The sequence below is a fragment of the Corythoichthys intestinalis genome, chromosome 8, assembly GCF_030265065.1.
Source record: "Corythoichthys intestinalis isolate RoL2023-P3 chromosome 8, ASM3026506v1, whole genome shotgun sequence".
Lineage (NCBI taxonomy): Eukaryota > Metazoa > Chordata > Actinopteri > Syngnathiformes > Syngnathidae > Corythoichthys > Corythoichthys intestinalis.
In genome coordinates, this window is record NC_080402.1 from 16,526,877 (window position 1) to 16,545,477 (window position 18,601).

Genomic DNA, 18,601 nt, shown 5'->3' on the forward strand with positions numbered 1-18,601 from the left:
ATGAAGGCCCACATTGACAGAGGTTACATCTGTCTGCTTGCATTCACTTCTAATTGCAAATGCATTATTAACTGTTATGCGTGTGTGCTTTATGGTATTGAACGAGAATCAACATTTTTTTCCCCATGGTGCTATTTTGCCTTTATTTGAATAAATATTGTAATGTATTGCACATGTATTGTCATGTACAGTTTTATATTACCTCTCTGGAACAATGTTAGGTCTCTAATTTATGCAGATTTTATTGTACTTTGAGTTGGCATTGTCCGTGTGTGGCTGTGTTTTGTATTGTTAATTTTTATTGAGAGATCATTTACTTGTTTGTTCTTTACTTGTTCAACAATGGGAAAATCAGATGAGACCTGGATGCCCCACAGTAGTGCGCCTTAAACATTACTTAAATGGTAGAGCAAGAATAAACATCAGAATGACAAACATGCTTATTTAAGGAATGGTTATTTTTCCTGCAGATTTTTACAATAAATATATAGCTTAATGGTAGAGGAAAAACATGCTTATTTCAGGAATGGTTATTTTTCCTGCAGATTTTGTACAATAAATATATAGCTTAACAGTAGGAGTCAGCTGAATCTGCTCAAAATTTCCTCTAAAATGGACATTAAAATTGAAGTGCACTTGTTTACAATGCATTGTGCAATCAGATCACCACAATGCTTGGACTCTATTGTTGCCTTTGGCAGTTAAAACGACACTAAAAAGTAACTGCAATTGCCATCATCTCCCAGGGAGCCTCAGCTAACCTGTGTTTTATGGCTCTTTCCAACCACTTCCACTTATACACATGCATTGCACGCAAGGAATTCTCCCATGACTGTTATAGACACATGGGTCATTTTCCAGTGAAATGAACACTATAGCATAACATGCTACAATACTATTATCTTTGAGGGTTTTGTTACAGTAAACTGTTCATTAAAAAACTATGGAGTGACCCTGTTCTTTCTTTATTGGCATAGTGCAGTGCTTCTCAATTATTTTCTGTTACATCCCCCCAAAGGAAGACGTAAATGTTTCGCGCCCCCCCCCAAACTCTCGGCCACCACTGTAAATAGTATCATTTGTCTATAAAATTACTATTATTAGTACACCTCTGCCTAACATTGTGTCCTTTTTTTCTATTAAAGAAAAAAAAGTAACATAGATCAACTTATAATAAAGTATAACTTTATTAATATTGTTTTGTTTGTAACGGAAAAGATTCAAAGCGCATCAATTTGCTAGAATTAAAAAAAATAATAACAATAAAATAAAAGTCACATCCAAACTGTAAAAATACACTCAAGGTACATTTTTGACAATTTGATACTGAAAAGTAAAATGTAATAAAATTAATGAATAATAACAAATTCAAATTGATAAGAAACATTAACTCATGAGGACAATATGCCAAAAAATTTGACCGAAAAAACAAAACTTAATAGAAGAAAAACGACAGTGTCATTGGACAGAGGGACAGTTTTTATTTTTGCTGCTTGCAGTATCACCTCCTTTGCAATGTTTGCAATGGTGTGGGGTTATTTTGCACTGAGCATGCTAACAGTGCTCACTGGTTTACTGAAATAACACTGACAAAGCAGGACGATTGTTGGCAATATTCGGCACGTTTTCAACAACAATCAAGCGGCTTATCAATGAGATTGGGGTCTAATGTATTTAAGTGACGTCTTAATTGATTTGGCTTCCCACAGTGCGCTACAATCATTTTTAAACACAGTAAACAGAGTGGTCTTTCCTTGTCTCTCACTGTATTTAAAGTCAAAGTCAAAAGCCAAACGGCCCGAAAACAGCGCATTTTCGTCGGCTGGGGGAGAACCGGAGGTGAGAGCAGTCGTCATGACGATCCCAAGCTGAAAACAGCACTTCTCGGGCGGACACGTGGATACCAGAAAAGACAGTGGGTCGCTGCTTGAGTCCGGCCAGGAAAATGCTCTCGAAAATGGCGCACAGCTCTTCATATGTCTTTTCTGTGTCCTCTTGCTTGGTTCAAAAATACTGCGCGCACTCTGAAAATGAGCGCGCCACTGCCATCCACTAAATGATGTGCAAGTATACTTTATTCTAGTACGGCAAAAAAAAAGCATGTTCCCCGAGGTCACATGCGCCACCTGCCAGTATTTGAGAAGTACTGGCTTAGTGTGACTCAAATAAGGGTTTAATAAGGCATCGGTCACTGAAATGGAGTGGAAGTTAGCAATACTATCAGTTTAAACTTCGCAAACGTAATGGAAAGAAATGTGCTTATTTGGCCTGTGGCCGTTTATTTGTTCTATATTATAAATGTCTGTGGACCATCCCACATCTTTTGAGTGATGCTGTCTGACGGCGTGTGAATAACCCAAGTTGACTTACTCTGTGGTGTTTGCAAATAACCAGATCGTGACTCAGTTTGGATGGCACATGGGGATGATTCAGCTGCAGGAGCAACATAAAGGGAGGTCCCTCTTTTCTGGCCAATTTATCAAATTTGGTCTATATTTGCTTGAATTCTAGAGAGCATGTATACTTAATGCTTACAGTGACTTTGTTGCAACATTTTAAGAATAGAACTAACCACCTCAAAGGGGTGGAGAGCTTCATACAGTGCTGGCCAAAAGTATTGGCACCCTTGCAATTCTGTCAGATAATGCTCAAAATGAACATGATTGCAATTACAAATGCTTTGGTAGTAATATCTTCATTTATTTTCCTTGCAATGAAAAATGACAAAAGAGAATGAAAAAAGAAATTAATTAATTATCATTTTACCCTCAGCCTAATACTTGGTAGCACAAGCTTTACACAAAATAACTGCGAACAACCACTTCTGGTATCCATCAATGAGTTTCTTACAATGCTCCGCTGGAATTTTAGACCATTCTCTTTTGGCCAACTGCTCCAGGTCTCTGAGATTTGAATGGTGCCTTCTCCAAACTGCCATGTTCAGATCTCTCCGCAGGTGTTCTATGGGATTCAGGTTTGGACTCATTGCTGACCAGTTTAGAAGTCTCCAGTGCTTTCTATCAAACCATTTTCTAGTGCTTTTTGAAGTGTGTTTTGGGTCATTGTCCTGCTGGAAGACCAATGACCTCTGAGGGAGGACCTAGCTTTCTCACACTGGGCCCTACATTTTGCTGCAAAATTTGTTGGTAGCCTTCAGACTTCATCATGTCATGCACATGGTCAAGCAGTCCAGTGCCAAAGGTAGCAAAGCAACCCCAAAACATCAGGGAACCTCTGCCATGTTTGACTGTGGGGACAGTGTTCTTTTCTTTGAAGGCCTCGTTTTTTCCCCGGTAAACTCTATGTTGATGCCTTTTCCCAAAAAGCTGTAATTTTGTCTCATCTGACCAGAAAACATTCCTCAAAAACCTTTTTTTGGTTTCCTCAGGTAGGTTTTGCCAAACTGCAGGCTGCCTTTTTAATGTCTTTGGGTCAGAAGTGGGCGGGGTCTTCTCTGTATCCTACCATAGAGTCCCTTTTCATTCAGACGCTGACAGATAGTATGGGTTGACACTGTTGTACCCTCGGACTGCAGGACAGCTTGAAGTTGTTTGGATCTTAAACAAGGTTCTTTATCCACTCTTTCGTTGAAATCTCTCGTCAATTTTTTCCTTTTCCGTCCACATCTAGGGACGTTAGCCATAGTGCCATGGGCTTTACACTTATTGATGACACTGCGCACAGTAGACACAGGAACATTCAGGTCTTCGGAGATGGACTTGTAACCTTGAGATTGCCAATGCTGCCTCACAATTTTGCTCCACACAGTTCTTTGGTCTTCTTTTCTCCTTGCTCAATGTGGTACACACAAGGACACAGGACAAAGGTTGAGTCAAGTTTAAACCATTTTAACTGGCTGCAAGTGTGATTTTGTTTTTGCAATCACCTGTTATAAGCCACAGGTAAGTAACAGGTACTGTTAATTACACAAATTAGAGAAGTATCACATGATTTTTCAAAGGGTGCCAATACTTTTGTCTGAGTTTTGTGTAAAATGATAATGATTTAATTTTTTCCCCGTTGTCTTTTTTGTTTTTTCATTGCAAGCAAATAAATGAAGATATTACTACGAAAGCATTTGTAATTGCAATCATTTTCTGGGAGAAAGTGAGCATTATCTAACAGAATTGCAGGGGTGCCAATACTTTTGGCCTGCGCTGTACATTTTATGATTAAGACTAGAATGTCTTCCACAAGTGCTTCAATTCCAATGAATGATATACAGGGTTTGGACAATATAATGGAAACACCTCACATTTAGGCATCATAATCATTGAACATAATTAATAAAGAATGACATGAGGGACATTTTAATGAGGTTGAGCATCTCGTATGGCTGGCACAATCCCCCGACCTCAACATATTCGAGTATTTATGGTCAGTCTTAGAGATTCAATTTAGACGTCGATTTCCACCCCCATCGTCTCCAAGAGAGCTAAGTGTATTCTAACTAAAGCATGGCTTAAAGTTCCTTTGGAAACAATTCACAAGTTGTATGAATCAATACCTCAGAGAATTGAGGCTGTAATTGTCGCAAAAAGCAGACCTACATCATATTAAATTAGTTTTCGTTGATTTCTTAAGGGGTTTCCATTATTTTGCTAAACTCCTGTACATCTCTGAGCAAGCTAACACATTAAAAAGATGCACACAAAAGCCCTCTCCAGTATTTTTTTTTACTCCATTAAGTCTCTTACTTTCAAAACAGATCTTCTGAAAATAAAGAGCAGTGCCATGTTCCAAGGTTTTTTATATGTATAGCTATTATGCTGTCTCATCAATCTTCCTTAGCTTATATAAAATGTTTTTGTTGTTCACTTTGGGAACATCAGAGTGCTGAGAAGGCAAGAAGTGAATGTGCAAGAGTTGAATTGATGATAAAGAACATCAATCATAGCCACAGTGTAACATTCACTCACATATAAATGTAGCCACTCCACACTTTTAGTTTTTAAGCCCGAAAGTTGAATTGACCTCATCAATGTAATTTCCCACACAGAAAGCTATTGGGGGGTTCTAGGGTGCGACCACACACCGGTCCGGGCCTCTAAGGGGACCAGTTTGTGGGCGTGGTGGGGGGGACGAGCGTCAAACACTTGCAACCTCCCCCCGCCCTCACCCACACACACACACCCACTGGAGTCTTAAGTCTTAAAAGGGGCTGTGATTGTCATTTATATTGTCATCATACCTGCCAGGCCTTGCTCACATTTGTTCCAACACTAGTCCAAGAATGTTTAAACTAGGGCTGTCAAACGATTTAAATTTTTAATCGAGTTAATCACAGTTTAAAAATTAATCGTAATGAATCGCAATTCAAACCATCTATAAAATATGCCTTATTTTTCTGTGAATTATTGTTGGAATGGAAAGATAAGACACAAGACGGATGTATATATTCAACATACTGTACATAAGTACTGTATTTGTTTATTATAACAATAAATCAACACGATGGCATTAACCTGATTAACATTCTGTTAAAGTGAACCATGGATAGAAAGACTTGTAGTTCTTAAAAGATAAATGTTAGTACAAGTTATACAAATTTTATATTAAAACCCCTCTTGATTTTTCATTTTAATAAAATTTGTAAAATTTTCATTAAAAAAATAAACTAGTAGCTCGCCATTGTTGATGTCAATAATAATTATGGTGCTGAAACCCATTAAAATCAGTCGCACCCAAGCGCCACAACACCAAATAACACAAGTAACAAGTGGAAATGACACTTTGCTGTCATTTTAATCTGTTTGAGCGGGGCATGTGCGTTAAATGCGTCAAATATTTTAACGTGATTAATTAAAAAAGTTAACGCCCGTTAACGCGATAATTTTGACAGCCCTAGTTTAGGCCTTAATTTTGAAGCCAAAAACACATTTGCATTTGATTCTTATATCACAGAATGAAGCTTAATTACTGGTCGATGAATTAATGGATAACCAGTGAGTGCCACATGGCATGCGGCGAGTTGGGCTTTGGCTCAATCAAGGCAGCTGCTTGCAACTCTACCCTGGATCAGAGCGACTTCGCTCCCAAATAACTGTAATGCAATTTTTTGATTTCCTTTCGCAAGTAAAACAACATGAACTCCACATACTTAACTTTCCATAAACAAACACCTCTCCAGACTCCACCCTGCTCTGTGCCTGCTAAATCAGGGACACACATTTCATGAAATAAGAAGCACGTTCCAGTTTCACTCCCCTTAATATATTTACACAAGTCTGTCAGATACACATAAACATGTGGCATAAAACGTTCACCTCAAATGACTCTCAAGAGTCAATGGGAGGTTCCTCAAACAGGAGATTATGTACAAGACATTACTACCATTGCTCCCTCATTATGATCTAAGAATACTCTATATATGATTTAAACCATAGGGCAGAAAAGACATAGTACAGTACTGGACAATGACACCAGCATCTATCCTGAATTTAAGGGTCATATGCACACGAAATATGAAAATACATTTACTGAAATCTACTTCATAAAAGTATATCTCTGGCTTTACATAAGAGGATTAAAATGTCATTTCCCTGTGTCTTAATTGTCAAAATGTGACATAAAACATTCCATCTTTACAGAAAAACCACGATAGGAATAATTATCTTAAATAAATGCTTCAGACGCATTTCTACTTATAACTTTCCATGAATTCATGAGTTTTTTTCTTTATAATGTTCGATTACCAAACAAGTTGAGGTAATCTGGCCCTTCATTAAAAAAAACATGACTTAAGTGATGTAACGCTGCACACTTGGATAATGATGGGACTACATGTCTTCAGGCGTGGTCTGAAAGTAGTCAAGGGAATCAAAGCGGATGAGTTTTCTCTCCAATCACCTTCCCTCCCAAGCATCTTCCCTCTGTTTGGCTGCCAGACGCTTTTGTTCTGGAAGATAAATCATAAAGAGAGAATTAGACATACCTAATAGTGAAATACATTTCACACTGGCATGATCTGGGAAGGCAAATCTGTGTGGCCGTGGCTGCCGTGCAGAGATTTGATTGAGACCCCAAATATGATTGCGGACATTATGACACGTGGCAGCAAAACTGGGGACAAAATGTTCAGGACATGATGCGCTGGCTCCTGAAGAACACCGCGGGACATCCATACTAAGAACAAAGGAGCTTTTTTGCCTTCCTGGCTGGTAGTTCAGTGGACAGCCACTTGTGGTTTATTGTGCCTATATACTTATGCTGCCTCTGTGAAGGGAAAGGCTGCTGTGCTGATTATAGACTTTCTTTGAGCCACACAACAGTGGACAGAGAGCAACTTCATTTGGTCCCAAGTTTCTAAGCCACTTTGCACATGAGTTGCTCAGTGGGAGAAGAGTGCCCACTTGTGGTAAAAGCATACTGATGCATAACGCAAATGTTTAGTTGGTCTAACAGGGCTATATTCATTGAGGACCAAAAGTAAAAATAATCATAATACAGTGGTACGTCAACATACGATCACTTCAACATACGATCTCTTTGACATCCGATGTAAAATTTGACTATTTTAGTGCGGCAACGATTAATCGATTAACTGAAGTATTCGATTTGGAAAAAAAAATATTCAAATTAAATTTTGTTGCTTCGAGTATTAGTTTAATTAAAGTAGCGTTGTAATGGTTTATTTTGAAAGTGTTTGCATTTACTTTTATTAATTAGGGCAGATACACTGCCCTCTGGTCTGACTCTTTTTGCCTCTGTATCCGACGGCTTCCGGTTAAGACCGCCGTGAGCTAAGTTTCTGTTTGAGCTAATGTTTTTTAATGCATTCATAATTTAGTGTATAGGTATGTTTAACCGTTTTTTGTGGGACATATGTCTGAACCAATTTTATGAGCATTGTAAAAAAAAATTCTTAGCATTTTATAGCATTTAAGCTAGCGGACCTTTTCTATGTAAGTTCACCAATTGTACTTTTGTTGTACATAGATCCTCATTAAAAAAAAAAATTATGCCGTTTGAGGCTCAGCTCAGGTATTTTAATTTTTCATGTTCCTTATTCGATTACTCGATTATTCGAACTAACTAGTCCATCGATTATTCGACTACTAAAATATTCGATAGCTGCAGCCCTAATTTGTTTCTACATCCGACGACATGCTCTCAATACGATGATCTATGACATCACCGCAGTGTCTTTGTTTTCCTGTAAGACGGACGCACGACATATTTTCTTGTGAGAGAAATCAACATGGGTTCCAACAATGTTAGTGCAGGTGGTTTTAAAAAGGAAAAAGGTGATGCTTACCATTGACATGAAGATGGATATGGTAGAATAATATGAGCGTGGGGTACACATCCGTGGCTCAACAATACAGTCATAGACTGTCTATCTCAGCGGTCCTCAACCGTTGGCTAGTCTTTGAAATTTAAAGCGGCAATTATTATTGTGGTAACATCGCCAAAGAAATCGACAGCTTCGTCAGGTTTCTAATCATTTATTCCATCAACTTGTGCAACACAACGCGCCTCGTGTCCTCCGCAGCAAGTAAAGAAAATGAAAGTAAAAAGGCTAACTCTGTCAAGTCAGCCACGTGATGCGTTCGGGTACACCACGCACGCAAATACATTCGCCACATTAGAACCCGGTTTGTTACATTATTACAGGTATGATTATTACTATTAATATACTGTATTATTATTCCAATTCTAATTTATAATTTATTTGTCTTGCTCCCATGACTGTTATAGACACATGGGTCATTTTCCAGTGAAATGACCAGCTTGAAGCAAGCCCGCTTGGCACTTTTTTGGGAGCAAAGTGCAAGTGAGTGACACGTTCAAGAATACATTTTGAAGTGTTATTTGAATCAGTTGATGCATGTTTAAAAAAATGTCCCCAATCAGATCACATGATCAGAAACCAGGCCTGATTATGTCATTTTCAGAGGATTGGAATCGGATGGAAAAAGATTGGATTTTAAAATGTATTAATTTATTTTCATTTTTAATTTTGAAGGCCTACAAAGCAATCGGGATGTACAAGGATTTTATCAACAGAAACCGATATACAGTATATGTACATACTGTATTTTTTGTACTATGCAACAGCGCAACATAAACTATAAAAAAGCGTAAGTAAACACTGCCGGTAAGAGAATGCTCTGGTAGCGGTCGCGGGAAGCTAACGATAAGATACAGTGTATCACAAAAGTAAGTAGCGCATTTCTGCAGATATTTAAGTATATCTTTTCATGGGACAACACTGACAAAATGACACTTTGACACAATGAAAAGTAGTCTGTGTGGAGCTTATATAATAAAGTTAATTTATTTTCCCCTTAAAATAACTCAAAATATAGCCATTAATATTATTAATAATCAGCTTGTTAGTGCTACGACCATACGCCGCACTCTACATCAAATTGGTGTGCATGGCTGTCACCCCAGGAGGAAGCCTCTTCTAAAGAGTAGGTACACCAGAAAGCCCGCAAATAGTTTGCTGAAGACATGTCAACAAAGCACATAGATTACTGGAACCATTTCCTATGGTCTGATGAGACGAAGATTAGTTTGCTTGGTTCCGATGGTCTCCAGCATGTGTGGCGGCGACCAATTGAGGAGTATAAAGATAAGTGTGTCATGCCTACAGTCAAGCATGGTGGTGGGAATGTCATGGTCTGGGGCTGCATGAGTGCTGTAGGTGTTGGAGAGTTACATTCCATTGAGGAAAACATGAACTCCAACATGTACTGTGAAATACTGCAGCAGAGCATGATCCCCTCCCTCCAGAAACTGGGTCGCAGGGCAGTGTTCCAGCATGACAATGACCCCAAACAAACCCCCAAGATGACAATTGCTTTACTGAAGAGGCTGAGGGTAAAGGTGATGGACTTTGCCAAGCATGTCTCCAGACTTGAACCCAATAGAACATTTTTGGGGGATCCTCAAGCGGAAGGTGGAGGTGCGCAAAGTCTCAAATATCCGGCAGCTCCGCAATGTCGTCATGGAGGGGTGGAAGAGCATTCCAGTGGGAACCTGTGAAGCTCTGGTCAACTCCATGCCCAGGAGAGTAACGGCAGTTCTGGATAATAGTGGTGGCCACACAAAATATTGACAGTTGACATGTATGTTAATATTGACAACTTTCACTAATGGGTGTACTCACTTTTGTTGCCAGGGGTTTAGATATTAATGGCTATATTTTGAGTTATTTTGAGGGGAAAATAAAGCAACTCTATTATATTAGCTGCACACAGACTACTTTTCATTGTGTCAAAGTGTCATTTTGTCAGTGTTGTCCCATGAAAAGATATATTTAAATATCTGCAGAAATGCAAGGGGTGTACTCACTTCTGTGATACACTGTAGTATCATCCAATGCAATAATGTCTGAAATATGGAAATATTTTACATTTGGATGGGTTTTTCCCCCTCTTTAACACATTGCCGTGCTATCGGATCGGTACTCGGTATTTTAAGATTCTCAAAATCAGGTGACTTGGACTAGGGTGCAAAAGTATGTGATCGGGAAAACCCTATTTAAAAACCATGTGGAAGAGAAGCCATCTCTTATCTCCAACTTTCAAGGATTGCGGATCCACTTAACACCAACAGGTAAAATGCATGTTTACCTATTTTAGTAGAAACACATCTGAAAGAGCAACACTCCAAAAGGATGCACATGAAGCACTACGTACCCGCCTTTTTGTGACTAAAATGCTACAGAAAGCTACACTGCATGGGGCGGTGTTAAAGAGAGAACGCCAACTTATATGGTGGCACATTGCCCGTGATTGACGCAAGTCAAAGATATATATATATGTTTTCATGCCAAACACAGACGATCCACTGTTTTTTCTCTACCTCTAGCTTCCTGCAGCTTCCGCTTCTCTGCCTCCCGCTGTTCCTTGGTGACATTGTTCTTCACACCGAGGGCGCCAATCACGAGCCTGCGAGCCAGAGCTGCACTGGTTTGAGGTCTCTCTTTAGCAGGCAAGGGCGACTCTGAAGTGGAAAAACGAAATGTGCCCTCCATGACATAAGAAAATAAACACTAATTAATGAGTGTCGTTAATCTACCAGAAAAAGTACGAGCTGTGGCCTTAGTCGCTGAAGTGGATTTGGAGAGTGGGCGCAGCTTCATAAGTGGATGCTTGGATCTTAATGCCTCGCGGGCTAGGGTTAAAAAAGAAAACAAATGTAACAACATTAAAATGACATAATAAAACAGCCAATTTATATGTCTGGTTGCCACGATGACCTGAGTGGACAAAGATCTGATCATGTACCAAAGCAACCTAGAACTTTGATGGAGGTACCAGTACATATTTCATAGATAAATACCTGGAGCATAAAATACACTACTTTATGAGATGCTTTTTTTGAATTATTTAAAGAGAATATAAAGTAACAAAGCAGGGATTCCCCTATATTCAACAGATTGTGGCGCACCGCCACACTAAAATGAAAGCCGCCACGCCTGGCAAATGAGATGTATTTTATTTATTTATTTAAATAAAAAAAAAATTTTAAGGCCGCTTCAAACTAGCGGCAGCCGAGTGGGAGGAGTTCAGCGGACACCTATTCATTGTGTATTGTAGCCTAATGTTCGTAACTATGCAGGCCCCCCCTTAAGAGACGCAAGGGGAACGAGTAGGAAGAATGGGAGAACGAGCGAGATAGCGAGAGATAGCGGTCGCATGTTGTAGCAGCCCGCTGTTATTTTGTTATTGTTTTTCTTTATTATTGTTACCACAATAAAGTGGGTAAGCAAATACAGACTTCTCTCCTTCTTGCCCATATCCGGGGCATTACAATAATTTGGATCGGACTTTTCGGCGAAAGTGAGCGGTGGACGGCCGTCTAAAGCAAACTTTGACTAACTTGCGCTGAGAGACTGCGGAGAGGCGGGGCCCAAAATAAAGCCTTGCTCTATTTTCAGAGCGTTGGTCACAGTAAACGATTTATCAGTTCAAGCAGAGTAAAATGATACATATTCACGGTACAAGAACGTCGTTTCTGTGTCCATCGATTGGTAAGAAAAGGCTGTTTGTACGAGTGACGTGTGGGCGCTCCCGTCAGGGGGGACATTTCACGTGGAGTGGCTATTTTTCGGCACAACACCGGCGCGCCAACTTCAGACAATTACGGCTGACGAAACTTTGATAAATGCGCCCCCCCACCCAAATTTCGCGAGCTCTGGGACACTCGAAAAATGACTCTCATACCTCTCCTTGCTAAGTTAATGGTACCTCGACGTGCCTTTGTGTGGAAATTTAGTTTACGAACAACGGGGAAAAAACTATTCACCTTCTCACCGAATCAAGTAAAACTCTTTACACGGCTATTAGAATTCCCCCAGTGCTCTAAATGGGTCAGTTGACAGAAGGACTGTTATTGTTGTGGTAATGTAGTACTTATGAGCAGGGCCGGAGTGGGACTCATTTTCGGCCCTGGAATTTCATGCCTCAGACCGGCCCACTCATTTAAAATTATGTCATTATGCATACACGTGTTCAGTGTTCTCTAAAGCCGTGTACTGTAATTCTGTGTATTCCAATTCAGTGCAGGTAATGGTTGTTTAACAAGGTGGCTTTATTTTAACAAGTGCAACACAACATATTTTGAACAAATTTAAAAATGGATTAAAAAAAAAACTATATTAAATGATACATTTGAAAAATAAATTAGGGCTGTCAAACGATTAAAATTTTTGATCGAGTTAATTACAGCTTAAAAATTAATCGTAATTAGTCGCAATTCAAATCATCTATAAAATATGCCATATTTTTCTGTAAATTATTGTTGGAATGGAAAGATAAGACACAAGATGGATACATACATCCAACATACGGTACATAAGGACTGTATTTGTTTATTACAACAATAAATCAACAAGATGGCATTAACATTATTAACATTCTGTTAAAGCGCTCCATGGATAGAAAGACTTGTAGTTCTTCAAAGATAAATGTTAGTACCGCTTATAGAAATTTTATATTAAAACCCCTTTGAATGTTTTCGTTTTAATAAAATTTGTAAAATTTTCAATCAAAAAATAAACTATTAGCCCGCCATTGTTGATGTCAATAATTACTTACACAATGCTCATGGGTGCTGAAGCCTATAAAATCAGTCGCACCCAAGCGCCAGCGGAGGGCGGCAAAACTCCATAAAACACAATAAGTGGGCATGTCATTGTACTGTCATTTAAATCTGTCTGAGCAGGGCATGTGCGTTAATTGCGTCAAATATTTTAACGTGATTCATTAAAAAAATTAATTACCGCCCTAAAATAAATGAATAAATAAGACCTTTTCTGCAACATCAACTATTAACAAAATGAGTGCTTACAGATAAAACAAACATAGCAACATAACAATATGAAAAATAAAGAATACGTATTGCACATTGTAACAACTTCTAATGATACTATTATCCATTTTCCATTTCCACTTTAAAAACGCCACGTAATTGATTATATTAATTCTAATGTTCACTCGCTGAACGACATGGCAATCCTACCTTCCAGCTCTGCACCTGTGGTGTGTTCATTATGGCTAATGCTTGCTGCTACATATCCCTTGTGAGGTGCTACAAGAAGCCAAAGTTTCCACAATTACATATTGTCGTATCACACGGTGCAAGTTGCATTTTATTCGCCATCTGGCCTTACCACTTTCGTTGTAATCCTCTGTAGTTTGAGGCAGCAAGGTCGTTGCATGAAAAAAATTAGCTATTTTCGCGCATTTTGCCGATTCTTTCACGAGTGCTTTTCTCTTTTTAATTCTTATTTTTCAGCGCCACCCTTGCTCTTTTTATCCATCCGAGCACCGAGATAGCAGCTAATTTGGCTCAATACAGACTACAATTAGGGGGCGGAGCTGCATGCTGTATTTTTCGTCTGCACACGTGAGGATGAGTCTGGAAAAAAATAATACTGTTTTTTTTTTTTAAGACGGCCCACAGGGACAGCGGTAACAGAATGTAAGTTATACTCAGTGACACTGTCATAAATAAATACCAAACAAAAAATTATAACAGTGTAAATTTTTTTTTTTTTTAATAAAACCCGGACCGGCCCTTCTGGCCGGCCGGCCCTTCTGGAATCGTCCAGAAGCTCCCGATTAGTCACTCCGGGCCTGCTTATGAGGGTCAAATAAAAGGAAAAAGGAGGACTACGACGGTGGTCTGCAACCCGCGGCTCTCGGGCCGCATGCGGCTCTTTAGCGATGCTTCGGAGCTTTTTTTTTTTTTTTAAATGGAAAAAGATGGGGGAGGGAAATATATTTTTTTGTTTTAATAGGATTTCTAGGAGGACAAACATGACACAAACATTCTTTCAATTCATTAATATTGTAATGAAGTTAAACTTGTGGTGGCATAGTACAACAGAGTAGTCACGTGGTGCGTCATTCTCTATAGGATCCACTGCAGGGAAAATAAACATTTAATCATGAAGGCTAATTACGTATTTCTAGCCAACTTAGTCATTTCTATAGTAGGCTAATATAGCTAGTATCGATAATTATAAGGCTTGTACAAGGCTTTTAATTTTTTGTGGCTCCAGACATACTGTATCAGTTTTTTTTGTGTTTTTTTGGGGGTCAAATATGGCTCTTTCAACAGTTTGGGTTGCCAACCCTGAGTCACTACGAGATGTAAGTCGTACTATTGCCACGAGAAAAAAAGTCGCATTAGTACATCGGGTAACGTAGCTGTAATCAGCTACGCATTTTACATACATGTACTGTAGCTGAGAGGTACAACATTAGCCTGGCTAATGAAATATTTCAAATATATCTTTGTTATGGTTCTTCTTGGGGGAAAAAATGAAGGGAAAAAAATTCGCTGTGGCACGACATGGTGAGGCTGTCCGACTCCGATGCAGCCCACCACCACAGCTTCAAAAAATCCTAGGGGAAACACTGAAACGCGAAGAGAAACATTAAAGGGAAAGGCAAGACTTTTCTCATGTGCATCCCAGCGTAAAAAATCTTTAGAAAAAAACAAAACAAACAAAACAAAAAAAACCCCACCTAATTTCCGTTTTCTGATGCATAATAGTGGAGAAATGGCCAATTAAAGCCAGTATTTCCAGGAAGGGGCCCCGACATGAGGCAGACATTATGTCAATGCCGTTACTATTATGGCAAATCAAATATGATTATCTCAAATTGTCCTGCCGTTTTTCATTATGTCATTAATACCCATTATCGCATGCACCTGCACTCGAGTCTATTAGTGTGCTTGTACGAGGGCATAACTGACATCACAAAATAGCTGTGTCAAGCAAACACATTTTTTGTGTTTAAACATTATTTTTTCCATTATCAGAGGTCGAAGAAATTTGTAATTTGCAAACCTGAATAATTTGAATGTCATTAAATCCACACATTGCCTTTCCTTTACAACAGGGGCAAACCTGGGATAATCTTGATGAACTAGCAACTTTATTTCACTTTCTTTAGCCTAAATCAGCTTGTCAATAAATCTGTTTAGTGTAGATGACTTGGATATCATTTAAAATCCCAAATGGTGGGGGAGCTCATTAGTGCTGCAACGATTAATCGATTAACTGGAGTTATTCGATTAGAAAAAAGCTTCGAATCAAATTTTGCTGCTTCGAGTATTTGTGTAATTAGAGTGGCGTTGCAATGGTTTGTTTTGAAAGTGTTGTCATTTAGTTTTATTGATTTGGGTGGATACACCTCCCTCAACAGTGAATATGACATAACTCATTTCACATGGCTGAAGCCAGCTGCTTCCTGTCAAGACCAACATAGGCTGTTTTTGTTTGAGCAATTTTTTTTTTAATGCATTCGTAATTTAGTTTTTAGGTATATTTAGCCATTTTTTGTGGGAATATGTGTTTGAACACCAAGTAAGAGCACTGTAAAAAAAAAATTACCATTTTATAGCATTTAAGCTAGCGGACTTTTGGAATGTAAGTTAGCCGATTCATCTTTTGTTGTACTTAGATCCTCATTTATTTATTTATTTTTTAATACCGTTTGAGGCTCAGCTGAGGTATTTTATTTATGTTCCTTATCCGATTACTCGATTATTCGAACTAACTACTTAATTGATTAATTGACTATTAAAATAATCGATAGCTGCAGCCCTAGACATAATGTTCATATGGAAATTTGATTCCATTCACTCAGCATTTTTTCCATTAAGGAAATTACATTAGAGGTAACATATAAGGTGGAAATTGTATTACAAGTACAGTATTTCTCTCGGTTTACATAGAGATTTGCTTTTGAATTACAAAAACCGGGTACCTGAACAGAGGTGCGTAGACATTTTATATCCCGTATAAGTAGCTTCTTCGGAAGCTTACTGTAATATTTACCTGCAGTTGGGCTTGCAAAGAGACCTAAAGCATGTGTGTCATCAATCCACTTGATATCAAAACCTCTCTTTCTGAAAAGACATTTATAAAAAAAAAAAAAAAAAGAGTGTAAAGAAAAAAAATCACAAATGTGATAATCATGTATAAAAATATACATATTTGAAGTGGATCCCTAATCCATAGCACTGTTGATCAACGTTTAGTGAATCAGAAAGTAAAACACCTAATTCCCCATTTTCCTCGTTACACAAGCTTATGAATACAAACAGAATTGTTTCACTAATGTCTATGTGAAAGGTACAGAGGATGATTTATTGCAGACATATTTAATGCAGTGGTTCTTAACCTGGGTTCAATCGAACCCCAGGGGTTCGTTGAGTAAATCTAAGGGGTTCGGCGAAGGTAAAGAAACACAGAGCCCTATTTTCGTACGCTAATTAAATCTAGGCAAAGTGGCTTTTTAGACCAGATTTTGGACTGGTTTGCTCCCAATTTACAGGCTTTATCCATTTCTTTTAACTGCTAGTCCTCGATCTGATGGGAGGAGGAACTGGTTTGCTCAGTGGAAGGTTGACTCACGCTTGGTATAAGGGAATACAACACACCAATGGGCAGCGTGGTCTCAAATTTTGACCTGTTTACCAAATACGCTGTCAAAATGAGAAGAATATTTGAAAGGGAATTTGATTGCTCGCTTAGATATATTGGTTTTGAATTTGAGAAAAATTGCCTTATGATGTAATTCCGAAGAACGCGGTGAATCCACATGTGAAACTTGTGGGGTTCGGTACATTTAGCAAGGTTAAGAACCACTGATCTAATGAGAGTGGAAATGCTGGGAAATGTACATACTGGTATCCCTGAAATAACTTAAAAAGATCCTCCGTCTTAAACTCAGAAGGGATATCGTAGATCTCAATGACGTGTGAGAGGTCTTCCTCACTATGGTCTATGTCGTCATCATCAAATTTGTTCATGTTATAATAATCAAATCTTGCCTCCTGGATTGACTCCTTTCGACCTTCACTCAATGAGAGCTGAAGGAAAGACAAAAAGCAAATGATTGTTAAAAGGTTCTGTGTATATTGTCTCTTCGGCTACAACAGGCATCATAAGCAGGCGTCACTGAAAAATAATTCAACAGCACAGCAGTTGAGCTCATGTAAGAGCAAGAATTAATCGTGAACATTTTTCTCCTACTACAAATTATTTTTTGATTGCATTCATTTTGTTAAAGACGTACCTCTTCCAGCTGATTATTGAGACAATCTCCGTCATCATTAAATAAAGTGTCCCAACTGTCCTCTGATGCCTTTTCATCGTGACAGGATGCATCAGGAACATCTGCCGATTCTAGCTGTCCATTGGGCGCCACCTCCGGAAGATGTAGCCGCTCAACCTCTACAGTAGAATTACCAGTAATTGTCCCATCCCCATCTATTCCAACAGGCGGCAGCTCATCTTTTGCTACTGCCTTGTCCTTCTTATTTTTAGCGTTCTTTCGAGCCTTGTCTGTGTAACGTGGCCTGGGTCTCGGTTTGACTTCTCCCTCAATTTGAGGTTTGTCTTTCGATGTGTTGAGTCGTTTCTTTGGTACGTAGAGTGCCTGGCTTGGTTTCTTGGACTGAGATGTAGTTGGTGTGCTTGAAGAAGTGTCGTTCTTTGGTTGTTCCGTTTCCATTTCAGTTTTCACAGTGTTTCTAGAACAAATCAACAAGGACGGATAAAAATTACACAATCATTTTTAAAAAATAGTTTGCTGCCACAGACGTTGGCAAACGTCCAATTCAATTTGACCAGTTTAAATCGATTAGATGTCTCTCGCAGTCAGTGGCAATGAAACATGATCATTCATTGCCACCCTTCCCAGTTCAAATAAAAAGAACTTCTACCACCGTCAATGGCAGTAAAGAGTTAAATGCTTTAGTGAAACCAATGATAGTGAAGCTGTAATGCTTAGATACAACTTGCTATGTGCATACGAGGCTAGCACAATTACTGTGTTTATGCTACAAATACCTTCAGCTAGCTAACTTTCCATTCATTATCAAGGTAGATGAAAATAACGTGAGTGTGAAGTCACCAAAATATATCATTCTATATTTTCGTTATTTCATTCATTCAGGAAGGCTTAAAGTGTTAGAAACATACCCGTGTTTTGATTAGCATCCAGGTTTGTCGCAGGACTGACGTAGCCAGCCACGCAAAGGCTTGTGGGAAATATAGTTCTTAAACGCCATTACAAAACTCACAGATGCTTCGAAGAGTGACAATTCTGTGATTTGTTGAATA

At 38.7% G+C, this 18,601-nt stretch overlaps 1 protein-coding gene across 1 annotated transcript; it reads right to left on the reverse strand.

The window, feature by feature from the left end:
- Positions 1–5,650: 5,650 nt before the first annotated feature.
- r3hcc1l (R3H domain and coiled-coil containing 1-like) lies at positions 5,651–18,597 on the reverse strand. The gene is made up of 7 exons (XM_057842928.1): positions 18,461–18,597; positions 17,553–18,009; positions 17,162–17,346; positions 16,310–16,380; positions 11,032–11,127; positions 10,816–10,956; positions 5,651–6,898 (listed from the first exon to the last, which is right to left on the reverse strand). The coding sequence occupies exons 2-7, from the start codon at positions 17,988–17,990 to the stop codon at positions 6,846–6,848; spliced, it is 984 nt and encodes a 327-aa protein (XP_057698911.1). The 5' UTR covers positions 17,991–18,009; positions 18,461–18,597; the 3' UTR covers positions 5,651–6,845.
- Between the last annotated feature and the right edge of the window lie 4 nt (positions 18,598–18,601).